Below are 14640 nucleotides of genomic sequence, written 5' to 3' on the forward strand. Positions count from 1 at the left end.
CATTTTTTTACATCACCCACCCTTCTGCCCAGCAGCCTAATGGGCTTTCTCCCTCCCCTGTGTGTGGGGCACATCTGGCACTTGGTGGGAGGGAGGGGCATGGCACCGTCTGGGGGGAGGGCAGGGACAGCACAGGATGGGTGGGGTGGGGGCTGGCCAGCATTCTGAGTCTAGGTTTGCCATCACTGGCCTAAACCCTAAGGCTGGAAATGCCCCCAAGCACTTTTAAGAACAAACCAAATCCTCAGATTAAAGGGTGGGAGCAAACAGCAGCCTCTCCCTACCAGCCCTGGATCTTGGACCCTATGAACCCCTTCCAAGTATCTCAGTGCCCCTTGAACCCCTCGATTTCTGTTCTAAGTGTGGGTACGTTTGGGATCCAGGAGATGAGCTGTTTGTTTTTTCCCCAAAGCCAAACTTCTGGCCCCTTAAGAAACGAGATACTGGTCGGCTCCCCAGGCGCAGGGTTATTTTGTTCCTTTGGGGCATCTTCCATAAGGGGATGCAAGAAAGGTTTTAGCACAAGACCCCTCTGCCCCCCCCCCAATCCTACCCCTCAAGAGATTTTCTCCCGCCTTCTCCTGCCTCTTCTGGCCCCGCCCCTCAACGTGCGCATGCGCGTACGCATGCGCACAGCCTTCTCCAACTCCGAGAGCACACAGAAGCTCTCGCTGAACGTGAGGGGAGGGGTCACGTATTCGCTGCTAGGCAACCCGTGCGTGGAACAGGAGCACGCTAAAGAGTAAGACTAGAACGGTTGTCTAGGCAGCCAGTGGGCTTCGAAGTCTGCGGAGGGGATCGGGAGGGAAGGAGGGTTGGGTGAGAGCGGCGGGGAGAGGAAGTAAACCCGGACGCCAGGGAGAAGGGGGGAACGAGGAGGCAGGAGAAGAGGTCCAGGGGAGGCGGCATAGGCGGAGACGGCGACCAAGGCAGAGGTGGAGACGTTCCACTTGCCCCGATTCCCGCCCTAGGGAGCCATGGAGCTCTATCTGAGCGCCTGCTCCAAGGCGGCCGATGCCGCTGCCAATAAGACGGCCGCCAGCCACATGGTGGCGGAAACTGAGCAGTGCGGCCAGGTGAGCAGCCATACTCAAACCCCGAGGGCCCCCGGAACCAAACCCTTGGGCTCTGCCCCCCCCCCCAACTACGGGCGCGGTGGAGGGGGTAGGGGGTGTGGAACCTGGCCCCTGGCCGTAGGACTGGCTCTAAACCCCGCAGGGCGGCCCCAAATCCCGAGGTCCCTCCCCAAAGACCTTTAAGCCTGAGGACCCCCCCAAACCTTGAAGTCCCTGCTACAAACCCCAAGGGTCTTGGACCCAGGACCCTGCCCCAAACCACAAGGTTGTTGTACAATCCTTTTCGGTGGTTTCCCACTCTCCATGCCTCCGTATGGGTTTTCTGGGCAAAGATCCTGGAGTGGTCCGCCATTTCCTTCTCCGGTTCGTTTTACAAATGAGGAAACTGAGGCAAAGGCTGAATTTGAATTCTGGCTTCTTGACTCCAGGCCCAGCTCTCAAACCACAGCGCCAATAGACTACTCTGCCTCTACCTATAACCCCGAATGTCCGGACCCTGGTCCTAGCCCAAACGCGGACCGCCCTGCCCCCAAACGCCTCAGCCCCACCCCTAACAACTGAACTACCTGGGACCCTACCCACAACCCTTTGCGGCTCCTTTACCTTTTACGGGGTGGGAGTGAGCTAGTAAAAAGGTGGGACAGGGTTAGGGCGTGGGGGAAGGGCTTGAAGGGGAGAGGCCAGTAGAATAGGGGAAGGGCAGGAGTCAGGAGACCTGATTTCAAGTCTTCCCAATTAGTTGTTATGTAATCATGAGCAGAGTATTTCCCCTCCCTGAACCTCTGTCTTTTTTTTTAACCCTCACTTTCCATCTCAGAATCTTTACTATGGATTGGTTCGAAGACAGAAGAGTGGTAAGGGCTAGACAAAGGGGGGATGAGTAACTTTCCCAGGGTCATACAGCTAGGTAGTGTCTGAGGCCTCATTGGAACCTAGGAACTCTGGTCTCTGGGTCACCCAGCTGCCCCCTGGGTCTCGGTTTCTTTACCTTAAAGTCAAGGAATTGGAATTGATGGCCTCTGATGTCCCTTTTAACCTGGAACTGTTTCCTCATTGGTAAAAATGAAGGGGATGTAGTGATCTCAAAGGAGTGGGGTACAATCCTATTAACTGCCTGTAATCTTGGGGCAAGTTACTTTCCATTTTGAAATTCTACCCTGATCCCAAGTCACTTGCCATTCTGAGCCTTTGGGGACCTCCAGGACCATCCCCCCAATTCAAAAGTGAGCAGGGATCCCCTCTACAGCAGCCAGTGCTATCTGTGGGCCTGCATCTGCTTGAGGATTCCCAGTAAGGGGACCCCAGCACCTTCACAAAGAGTCCACTTTGGGCCAGCTCTCATCCACCAGTGGTTTTCCCCTACACTGGGTTAAGATCTTCCACCCACTGGTCCTAGGGCTGCCCCGTCAGCCCAGTGCCAACAAAAGGAGTAGTTTGGACTTCATGGTCTGTGAAGGCCTCCTGAGGAAAGGGGGGCAGCTGGCAATCAGCTGAGGTGCTTTGGAAGATAAGGGGGCCCACTTTAGTGCAGACTCTGCAGGAGTCAGAGTGAGGGTCCCTGTCCTCCTGACAGAGAAGGGGGACAGTCTTAAATGGAACAGACATGACTGCTGGCATGGAAAGAGATTTGGTCTAGACAACCTGGCCACAGTGGGCAAAACTGGGGGAAATGGCTATAAGTTGCCGGGGCAGATTTCAACTCACTGTAAACAAAAACTACTGAACAAGTAGCCTTGGGCCAGTTAGGTGGCCCAACAGATAGAGCACTGGGCTGTCAGGAAGAACTGAATTCAAATTCTGCCTCAGACACTTGATAGCTGTGTGATCGCCTCACCTCTGTTTGCCTTAATCCACTGGAGAAGGAAATGGCAAACCCCCTGGGTGTCTTTGCCAAGAGAACCCCTTGGACAGTACAGTACACAGGGTCGTGAAGAGTCAGACACGCCTTCGCTTAGAAGTGGAATTAGGAAGCTGCTTGTTTTCTTTATCCTGAGCACTAACCAGACCCTGCCCAAGCACAGAGAAGCAGACTAGAGAAAATGAGTCCTCCCCACCCCCATCTCCTACTAAGATGGGTAAGTTCAACCCCCAGAGTTCTAGCTGTTTGACAACATTCTATTATCGTTTGTACTGCCATGAGGGGAGGCCACATAAAAGCTAGGCCTCCCTACTCGTCTCCTGAGCCATCCCTGGGGTGTTTTGAAAAGCTGTGAGAAGGAGGAGGAGGAGGAGGATTTAGAATGGGCGGCAGTGAGCTTCCTGGTGCTGCAGATGGCCAGAAGAAGAGGCCGAGGATGACATGTACCCATCCTGGTGAGGGTGCTCATTAGGCCACAGGTTCCATTAGATGCCCTCTCTGACCAGAGAGTAACCAAAAGAAGGCCAGAGGATCCCCAGAGGGATTGCTGCTCCTAGTAGGGGGCTGGCCTAGATGTCCCCTAACAAACACAGGCTGTGCCCCCTCTTCCCATCCAGTGATGTGGTAAAAGGAATTTCCACATTGAATTGAGGTTGCACTCAATGCCATCTATGCTCATTTCCCAAGGCTCTATTGTATGTATGAACACTGATACCTTGGTGCACACAGAGCAGGAGGCCCATTGAAGTTCCAGGAGTTTCTCTTCTTCCTGAGAAGATTCACTTAGACTAAATCCCAGGTGATTCTCTTCTGCCAGGGCACCCACAAAATGCAGTTTCCAGGAGTAGGGGCTGCTCAACTGCTGGACCTGCCTCTTGGCGTCAAGCTGCCTTTGATCCCAGGAAGTAATACTTTATTCTACACCACAAATTTAAGTGAGAAGGTAAAATCATTTTTATAAATAATAGCAACCAGCCACTTTCCTAAACCCTTTCCTAGCTAGTAAGTCCAAGGATGACACCAGAGAACGGCAGAATGGGCCAATCATAAACCAGATCCCTGTTTCCTGGCGGTGCCCCAGCACAAGCCTAAAAGCAAATCCACATTTGGCAGTTGGGGGGACTGACGCAATGTGGGTGAAGAGGTTATACACAGCCCATGGGTAGGATGGGTAGGAAATGTAGGTTCTTGATCCTCCTTGGTTTCTTTGGCCTTTTAGAAAACTACTTATGTTCTGTTTCCAGTGAAGCCTCCTGAAAACTCATGTAATTCAATGAATCATATACAATTAATGCTTCATTTCTTCAGACCTGATTATTTAATTCAGGCATTAAAAAAATCTTTTCTTCTTCCAGGTAAGAAAGACCAGAATTCGAGTCCTACCGCAGATACTTACTAGCTTCGGGACCCTGGACCAGTTACTCTCTGAACCTGAGTTTCCTAATTTCTGAAATGGAGATAGTAATAGCTTCTCCTGTTCAGGGTTGTTGTGGGATTCAAATGAGATAAAGCACTTTGTAACACTTAAAGGTGACATACAGTAGAGCAGGTAGGCCCACATACTTTCTATTCCAGTAGCCTACTTCAGCCAAGGGATGGGGGCAAAGCTCACTGGAAACCTCTGTCATTCACCTCTCAAAGCCCTGAACTTCCCTTCTTAAGGCCCATCTTAAAGCTTTCTGCTTCCTTCCTCCCAGTCAAAAAATGCACAAGCTGTGTTGTGTCCCTGTGACTGGCCACCATCCCACCTAAGGCTCCACATTGAAGCTGTGTAGCATCCTTTTGCCTAGGAGGGTAACTGATCCAAAGTCAGAACTGCACCCTTTTCAAAGTTCTGATGGTTGCTGGGCAACCAGCCTCTTCCTCCATCAACTGGCCCACTCAGTCAAGAGCAGCCCTTCCCAACTCTCTGACTACAAAGGCTGCCTGTCTGCTCTGCTGCAAGTGGGAATTTGGGTGCTGTGTCTATCCTAAGAGCTAAACAGCACTGCCCCACCCCCCCACCCCCTGCCTCCAGCCCTCCAGCCTCCCCTCCATGGGACCTGTACAAGGATCATCCAAGGTAATATGCAGAGAGTGCTCTGTAAGCCTTCTGGTGTTATTGTTAGCTATTACTATTATTATTGAGCAGAGAAGGAGCAGCCTTTCAATCGGGACTTCCTACAATCATCTCATTTCTCTGAGCCTCGATTTCCTCATCTCTAAATAAGGGATTAGGTTCACTACAGATATCTGACACACAGCCCCAGTGATGCAGGCTTTATAAGTACAGATTGGGAAACCGCAAGCCCAGGAGCACTTGAGTAATTGACCTGATGGCCCAGACGTAAGGGGATGGCATGCACAGCCAGGCCCAGCTCCTCACATGGCTAAGAAATTTGAACCCAGCTCTTCCTGACTGCCAGTCCACTGTGCTAGCTACTAAACCACACTGCTTTTCAATGATCACCAACAAACAAACCAAATCTACACAAAAGGCCCACAAATGGAACTCTAAAATCCCAGCATTCCCCATGACCATTGCGTGGCAGCCCTCTTCTCCTTCAAGAGCTCGATCTAACAAACGTGGCTGTTCCGCCCCCTCACAAACATTCACTGATACATTCCATGATACTTCTTTTTCAGAGAGGTGTTTTTCTGTTCTTCATTCATTAGTTACAACAAAGCAAATTAGTTTTCATATGAGGCTGACCACCAGGAATGCTTACTGGACAGTGAACCTGCAAGACCTCACTGTGTGAATAGATATCCAATACCTTTCATTGCTTTGGGCCCATTAATTTTGTCCAAAACATTCTCATCGCACCACAGACTTACAACCAAAAGGGATCTTAGAGGTCTTTAATATCCCCCACCCCAATAAAATAAGGAAAGTATCGGTCAAATGACTTACCCAGGGCCATCTAGCTAAGCAGTAGATTAGAATTGGAACTGCTCTTCTGACAACACACCCAGCATTTGTCCCACTATGTTCTGATGCTTCTCATAGCACCTCCCCATATCAACATAGCTACAAGGATTGCTGTCCCCACCTAAAGCACCAAGCCCGGAGTCAAGAAGTTATTGTTCAGGTGTTTCAGTCATGTCTGACTCCTCATGACCCCATTTGGGGTTTTCATGGCAGAGATACCAGAGTGGTATGCTACTGCCTCCTCCAGCTCATTTGACAGGTGAGAAAACCAAGGTAGGGTGAAATGATGTACCAGAGTAGCTAGCTAGTAAGTGAAAGGAAGATCTGGGTTCAAATCTAGCCTCAGACACTTAGTGAAAGAAGTCAAATTAGGAGTAAACACTGGACCACACTGTTGGTCTTTAGTTTACATTTAGATGGTGCTTAGCCACCAACCCAACACTATGGTACATTATCTCATTTGATCTTCGCAATGACCCTGTCTGACAGGGAACAATTAGGTTATCACACTGGCTACTCATGATGGGAAGAAAATGGTGGCATGCTGCAAGGCCTTGATTTAAGGTACATTATAATGAAACTTCCTCAGTTACCTCAAACAAGCGAGTGACTGATGAGGATGTAAGAAGTATACTAAACTTAGAGTCCAGAGATCTGGGTTCAAATTCAAGGTCAGATATTTCCTGTCCAACCCTGTGTAAGGATTCCTAAGCCTTGATTATGACCACCTGTAAAATGATGATAACGCAGTTCTAATAATACAATAAGAGAATAATATCCCAATATGATTCAGTAAGGGAACATGGCAACACGATACCTGTGTTACACAGTCTGGGAGGACAATACTCTAACCTCGGAGGAACTTTCGAAATGGGGGCTAGTAGAATTCAAAGCCAGGAGTGTGAGGCAATAATAAATGAAGGAGACCTCACTCGGTTCAAGGAACAAATGACTCCAGCTGGCAACTGCCACATAACCAGAGATCCTAAGGGGTGGAATGGCCAATAGCTGGGCCTTACAGGACTTTAGCCCACATCAAACGCTTTAGAAATTACAACCTGATCCTATCCCCTCCCTCTTCTCTTACACATGGGGTAGCTGCTTCTGCTTCTGCCATCACTGGACCCTAAACAAAACGGGGAACCCCATAACTATCTCCCATAAGGGAGAAGAGCCTGAAACCTCTCTCTTCGTTCCTTCTCATGTCTATCCTTCCCTCAACAAGGAACTTCTGTGTTCTACGGCCACTATCATCCTAATGAAAACAACCCCCATCATTTGCTACTAGGCTAATTCACAAGAGACCAGAAAAAATTAAGAGAGCAACGACCTGGTGCTTCTTGTGTAGATATGGGGTTCTTATCACTCACTTGAAGGTTTGGTCTTTAGGGCTGTGTACACACAGAGAGGAGAGAGCTAAAAAGAGACAGGGGGAGGGAGAAAAAGAGAAACAGAAGGAATGAGACAGGCAATGGTGGAGAGAGAAACAGAAGGGAAAACAGAATAAGAGATACAGAAAGTGAAAGAGGAGAAAGATAAAGAGACAGAAGGAGAGAATGTAGCAGAACCAAAAAAGGAGAGGGAAAGGGAGAGGATAGAAAGAAGAAAAGAAATGGAGAGACAGAAAAAGAGCAGAGATACAAAAAGAAAATGAGAGATGGAAGAAGAGAGAAAAGGGAAAAATAGAGTACAAGAGGAGAGATAGATTGAGAAGAAGAAAGAGAAAGGGAGATGAGAGAAAAGTCAAGAGAGACTGGGGAAGACAGAGGAAAGAGGAGAGAAATAGAGACAATGAAAGACAGGAAAAAGAAAGACAGGAGAGGGAGAAGAACAGAAAGAATTTAAGAGAGGAGAAAGATAAAGGGAGAGACAAAAAAGGGAGAGAGGTTGGGAGACAGGAAAGGAGATAGAGGAGAGAGAAGGTAAGAGAATGATATAGGGAAAGAGAAACAGGAGAGACTGATAGGAAGGTACAGGAGAGGGAAGGTGAAAGAAAAGGACAGACAGAAACAAAGGAGAGAACATACAGAGACAATGGGAGAAACAGTAATGGAAAGAGACAGCAGAAAGATAAAGAATGAAACGAGAGAAGAGGAGGGAGAGAAAGGCAAAGACAAAAGCAGAAAGAAGTGTAGAGATGGAGAAAAAATATAGAAAGTGAGGCAGGAGATAGGCATGGAAGAGGCAGAAATGGAGAAAGGTAGAAGAGGAACAGGAGAGAGGAGAGACAGTGATGTAGAGAGACAAAGGGACAGAAAAGAGATAGAAAGGAAAGGAGAGACTGAATTAGAAAAAGACAACAGAAACATGGAGACATGAAGAGAAAAAGAGTCATGGGAGAAAATAACAGGTACAAAGGGAAGGAATGACAAACAAAAGGATAAAGAAAGGACAACAAAGGAGAGGGAAAGGAGAAAGAAGAGACAGGAGGAAAGGGGAGAGATGAGGAGAGACAATGCAAGAGGAGAGAGCTTGAGAAAAGGAGATATGCAAGGAGGAGAGAGGAGTGGAGGGAGACAGAAGCAGAGAAATGTGGGAAAGAAACAGTGGTGGAGAGAGAAAAAGACAAAGGAAAGGAGAGGACAGAAAGGTGAGAGAAAAGGAAAGAAAAGAGGGAAAAAACACGAGGAAAGGAGAGGAAGAGATAGAGACAGAAGGAGACGAGAAAGAAAAGGAGGAAGACAGAATATGAGATACAAAGAAGGAAAGAGACAGTAAAGAAGGGGGGAAAGTCAGAGCAGGAGAGGGAGAAAAAAACACGAGGGACAGGAAAGAAAGAATGAAGGAGAGAGAAGTAGAAGAAGAGAACAAGGAGAGACGGGAGGGAAAAGAGAGAAACAAGGAGACAGATTGATGGAGAGAGAGATAGAAGGAAAGAGACAAAAAAACAGAAATAGGAGGAAAGACAGTGATAGAAAGAGCACACAGAAAAGTAGAGACAGATCAAAGTTCAGAAGGAGAACTAGATAAGGAGAGACTGACAGTCAGAAGAGAGAAACGGCCAGAAGGAGAGAGAGAGAAAAGGAGGCCAAAGAGAGAGGGACAGAGGAAGAAGGAAAGGTAGAGAGGAGAAAAAGACATAGAAAAGGGTAGAGACAAGTTAGAGGCAGAGGAGAGACAGGAGACAGAAAAGGATACAGAAAGAGACAAAGGGAATGAGAGACAGGAATGAAAGAAAAGAGACAGTACAGAGAGAGACAAAAAGGAAATGGAGAGGAGAGAAAGCAAACAAAGAGAAGGAAAGGAGAGAGAAAAGAGAGAATACGGGGCACAAGAGAAGGAGAGAGACAGCAAGAGGAAGGGGAGGAAAGATGAGAGAAGAAGGCAGGAAAACAGTGATGGAGAGAGACAATGGTAGACATAAGGAAAAATAGAAACGGAAAGGGGGAGAGACAGAAGTGGAGAGACAAAGAGACAGAAAGAGGAGGAGAAAAATGAGAGAAGGTGAGACAAAGGAGAGAGAAGAGGATAGAAATGGAAAGATAAGGAGAGGAATGGAAGGAGAAAGAGACTGACAGAAACAGGGATAGAAGGAAAAACAGGGAAGGAGAGAGATGTGAGAAAGGAGAGACGAAGAAAGACAGTGACAGACAAAAAGAAAGTAGAGAAAGAATAAAGGAAACAGGAAGGAGGGAAAGGGACAAAAAGGAGGAGATGGAGAGACAGAAGTAGGAGAGAGACAAAAGAGGAGAGACAGGAGGAAAGAGTAGGAGAGAGACAAATGCAGTTGGAGACAGAAAGCAAGAGGAGAGACAAAGAGACGGAAACAGAAAAGGACCCTGAGAAGATGAGAGACAGAGAATGAAAAGGTGAGAGACAGACAGAAGTCGAAGAGAGTTAAAGAGAGACAAAAGGAGAGAGATGCCAGAAAGCAGACAGAGATAGAGTGAGACAGGGAAAGAAAGAAATATAGGAGACAAGAAACAGAAAGACAAAAAGAAAAAAGCAAAGAAGGAGAAAGAAAGGAGAGACAGGGCAAGAGAAGGAAGGAGAGAAATATACAGAGGGAATGAAAGACAATGAAAAGGAGACAGGAGACAGACATGGGAGAGAGAAGGGGAAAGAGACAAAAAAGCAGATGGACGAGAGGGATAGGGAGAGGAAGAAGAAAAGAAATAAAGACAGAAAAGGTGAGAGAAATGAGAAATACAGAGAGGCAAAAGGAGAGATGAAAAGGAAGAAGGTGTGAGAGAAAAAATAGATGGAAGGAAAGGAGAGAGAACAAGAAAAAAGACAGGAGAGATGGGAGAGAATAACAGACAAGAAATGAGGAAAGACAAAGAGAAGAAGAGATGGACAAAGACTGACAGAAGAGAGGAAGAGGGAAAGAGAAGAAGCTGAGGAAGACAGGAAATATAGAAGAGAGATGGAGAGAAAGACAGACAGGAAAGGAGAGAGACAGGAGAGAGAGTGGAGAGACACAGGAGAGACAATCAAGAGAGAAGAAAAACAGGAGATAGAGACAGTGACAGAGAGACAAAAAGATTGAAAATGGAAGGAAATATGGACACAGAAAAAAGAGAAAAAAGGAGACAGAAGAGATTGAGAAGGAAAAAAGAAAAGAGGAGAGAAAGACAGGAGAAACAGAAAAGGAAAGTCAGAGAAAGTGACAGAAACAGAGGGAAGGAGAGACTGAGAAGATGAAGGACAGGAGAGATGGAAAAAGGAGAGAGGAGGAGTGACAAAGAGGAAGAGAGATAAGGAGAGAGACAGAGGAGACAAGAAAAGAGAAGAGAGACAAGCAGACAAGAGAAAAAAGATGGGAGACTGAAAGGATAGATAGAAGGAAAGAAGGAGAGAAAAACAGGAAAAACAAAGAAGGAAAAAGGACATAGAACAAGAGAAGGAGAGACAGAGAAGAGAGATACACAGAAAATAGAGACAAACGGAGAAGGGAGAGGGGGAGAGAGAGCCAGACAGAGAGAGATGAAGAGAGAGAAAGAGACATTGGGAAGGAGAAAGAGAAAAGAAAAGACAGAAGAGGTAAGACTGAGAACATGAGAGACGGAGGAACAAAAGAGAGAAAAGGAGAAATTGTAATAAGAGATAAAGGGAGAGACGAGACAGAAGGAGAGAGAGGCAGAGAAAGATGCAAAGGAGAGGGAGAGGGACAGATGGAAAGGAAGAGAAAATGCAGTGAAAAGTGATGGAGACAAAGAAAGGGAGAGGTGAGAAAAAAGGGGGAGTCAGTGACAGAGAATGAGTGCCAAGGAGAGAAAAACAGGAGAGAGGGAGAAGAAAAGAAGAGAGAGAAAGGGGAATGAAACAGAAATAAAGGAGAGAGACAAAGAGGAAGAAGTAAAAACAGCAAGAGAAGGAAAGACAGACAAGAGAGATAGAAGGAAAGAGAAAAAGTAACAGTGAGACAAAGGGGCAAGAGGGGGAGAAGGAGGAACAAACAAAAAAGCAGACATGGGACAGAAAAAGAGACAGAGTGACATACACAAAGAGACAGAAGAGAAGGAGAAACAAAGAATGTGAGACACAATGTAGTAGAAAGAATGAGGTGAGAAACAAAAGAGTAAAGGCATAAAGAGGAGAAATAAATAGATGGTGAGAGAAAGGCAGATACTAGGAGAGACAGACAGGGAGAAAGAGATGAGGGATGAGAGAGACAGAGGCAGAGAAGAGGAAGAAAACAGCAAAGGAGAAAGACACAAGATGAGAGATGGAGAGACCAAAGAAAGACACTGGCAGAAAGAGACAGAGAGAGAAGATATGAGAAAGATGGACAGAAAAGGAGAGAAATGGAAGGGGAGACAAGGAAGAGAAATATAAAACTATAGAGAGAACAAAGATAGAAAAAGTGACAGAAAAAGATAAAGGAGAGACAGATGGAAAGGCATCCAGAAAGAGAAAAAGAGAGACAGGAAAAGAGAGAATGAAATGGAGGGAGAAACAGATAGTAGACCAGAGAAATAGAGACAGAGGAAAGACAGAGAGATGAAGAGAGACAAAGATACAGAGGGAGAGAAACAGATAGATACCAAGATACAGAAGGAAGAGAGATGGAGAGTCAGAGTGGGAAAGAGAGAGAGAAGAGTCAGAGACAGAGACAGAGAACAAACAGAAAAGGAGAGAGAGAGAGAGACTGAGGGAGGACATCCAGAAACAGAGAGAGAGACTGAGACTGAGGGAGGACATCCAGAAACAGCAAGGAGAGACAGGGGAGAGATAGGAGACAGAGGAGAGGGAAGGAAGGAGAGGGACAGTAAGAAAAGAAAAAGAGAGACAGAGAGTGACAGAGAAGAAGAGGTGGACAGAAAAGGAGAAAAATGGAGAGACAAGGAACTGAAATAGAAAACGATAGAGACAGTAGAGTGACAGGAAAAGGGAAGGGAGAGACAGAAGGATGAAAGGACAGCCAGAAAGAGAGAGACAGAGGAGAGAGAGAATGAGAGGGACAAAAACAGAGAGAGGAGAAAGAGATAAAAAAGAGGGAGAGAGAGAAAGGACAGCCAGAAACAGAAAACAGGAGAGACAGAAGGAGAATGGCAAAGGTAGTAGACAAGAGAAAGAGGACAAACAGAAAAGGAAAAGAAGAGAGATACAGAGAGAGGAGACAAAGAAAGAGATGGAGAGATAGACAAAGATGCATAAGAGAGAGACACAAAGATACAAGGGGAAGACAGAAAAAGAGATGGAGAGAGAAAGAGACAAAGAGAAGAATCAAGAGAAACAGAAAAAGAGACACAAAAAGAGAGAAACAGAGGACACAGATAGAGAAATGGAGAGAGAGACAAAGAGACAGTGGGAGTTAAAACTAGGACAGCCAGAAACAGAAAAGAAGAGAGACACAGAGGAGAGATAAAACGACAGAGGTAGAAGAGAGAAACAGAGACAAAGAGACAGAGGGAGAGACAAAGGAAGATGTAGAGAGACAGGGAGACGGAGGGAAAGACAGAAAGAGGACAACCAGAAATAGAAAAGGAGAGAGAAACACAAGAGAGACAGAGGAGAGAGAAAGAGTGATGGAGAAAAAGAGATGGAGGGAGACAGAGAACAGACAGAAAAGGGCATACAGAGAAGAGAAAGCAGAGAGACAAAGAGACAGAGGTAGAGACAGAGAGAGAAGGACAACCAGAAATAGAAAAGGAGATATAGAAGGACAGATAAAGAGAAGAGACAGAAAAAGAGAAATGGAGAGAGACAAACAGGGAGAGATAAAGAGGTATGCAAAGAGACAGGGAGAGAGTAAAAAGAGATTAGGAGAGAGACAAAGAGACAGAAGAAGAGAGGCAGAGGGAAGCACAGACAGAAACAGAAAAGGAGAGAGAGAAAGAGAAGGGGGAGAGAGACAAAGAGAGGGAGAGACAGAGAGAGAGAACGACAACCATAAGCAGAAAAAGAGACAGAGGAAAGACAGAGAGAAGCTGAGGGACAGAGAGAAATGAAAGAGAAATAAGAGGTACAAAGAGACACAGAGAGAAGATACTGAAAGAGAGAGAGAGAGAGAAAGAGACAGAGTAAGAGATAGAGAAACAGACAAGAAGAGAGACAGAGGAGAGATGGGGAGAGAGAAAACAGAAAGAGACAGAGAAGAGACAGAAATAGAGTTGGAAAGAGAGAGAGCCAGAAAGGAGACACAGAAAGAGATTGAGACAGAGAAGAAAAGAAACAGAAAAGGCGAGAGATACCGAGAAGAGCCAGGAGACATAAGAGAGAAAAAGAGAGACAGAGAGAGATAGAGGGATACACTGAGAGGAGACAGAGAAAGAGAGAGAGAGAAGGACAGATAGAAACAGAAAAGGAGAGATACAGAAAAAGAAAGAAGAGACTAAGAGAGGTGGATTGAGAGACAGAGAAGGAAAGAAACAAATGAAGAAATACAGAGGAGAGACTGGAATCAGAGACAGAGACAAAGGGGAGAGGGAGAGACAGAACAGATCAAAACAGAAGAGATAAATACAGAGGAGAGCCAGAAGGAGACATAAGGAAAAATAGAGAGGAGAAAGACAAAGAGGGAGAGGGAGAGGGCAGACAAAAACAGAAAAGGACAAAAATGCAGAGGAAAGAGAGGAGGAGGAGGAGGAGGAGGAGGAGAAGGAGAAGAAAAAGAAAGAAGAAGAGGAGGAGGAGGAGATGGAGAAACACAGAGAGGAGAAACAGCAGAGAGAGAAGGACAGAGAAACAGAAAAGGAGAGACAGAGGAGAGAGAGATAAGAGATATGAGACAAAGGAGATGGAGAGAGAGGAGGGTTGGAAGGGAGAGGGAGAGACAGAGGAGAGAGAAAGATGGAGATAGACAAAGAATGAGAAACAGAGAAAGACAAAGAGAAAAGGAGAGAGAGACAGTGGAGAAAGAGAGGAGAGATGGAGACAGAGAGACAAAGAGAGGGAGAGACATAGAGGGGATACAAAGAAAGAACGATGGAGAAAGACAAAGAGATAGAGGGAAAGAGAGAGCAAACAAGCATAAAAGGAGGAGAGATACAAAGGAAAGACAGGAGAAAAGAGAGAGGAGACAGAGATATAAATAGGGAGAAATATAGAGAGGACAGAAAGATAAAGATAGAGACACACAAGAGAGATAGAATAAGAGATGCAGAGGAGAGACAGAGGATAGAGAAAAAGAGAGATGGAGAGAGACAGAGGACAGACAGAAACAGGAGAGGAGAGATAATGAGACAGAGAGAGAAAAGGAGAAAGACAGAGACGTTAGACAGAAAGATGCAAAGAGAGTCAAAAAGACAAAACAGAAGAAGAAAGATAGAGACAAAGAGAGGAAGAGACAAAGAGGAGATAGAGAAAGAGGGATGGAGAGAGATAAAGAGATGGAAAGAGAAAAAAGATTA

The 14640-nt window shown here is 46.1% G+C and overlaps 1 protein-coding gene across 1 annotated transcript in view; it reads left to right on the forward strand.

Annotated features, from left to right (window-relative positions):
- Window positions 1-787: 787 nt before the first annotated feature.
- FSIP2 (fibrous sheath interacting protein 2) overlaps window positions 788-14640 on the forward strand; it is a 52873-nt gene continuing 39020 nt past the window's right edge. Inside the window, exons 1-2 of the mRNA XM_056808879.1 lie at window positions 788-1076; window positions 3752-3877. Of these exons, the coding sequence (XP_056664857.1) occupies window positions 978-1076; window positions 3752-3877 (225 nt within the window). The 5' untranslated portion in view covers window positions 788-977. The remainder of the gene's footprint in view (window positions 1077-3751; window positions 3878-14640) is intronic.

This window comes from Monodelphis domestica, chromosome X (genome assembly GCF_027887165.1).
Source record: "Monodelphis domestica isolate mMonDom1 chromosome X, mMonDom1.pri, whole genome shotgun sequence".
Lineage (NCBI taxonomy): Eukaryota > Metazoa > Chordata > Mammalia > Didelphimorphia > Didelphidae > Monodelphis > Monodelphis domestica.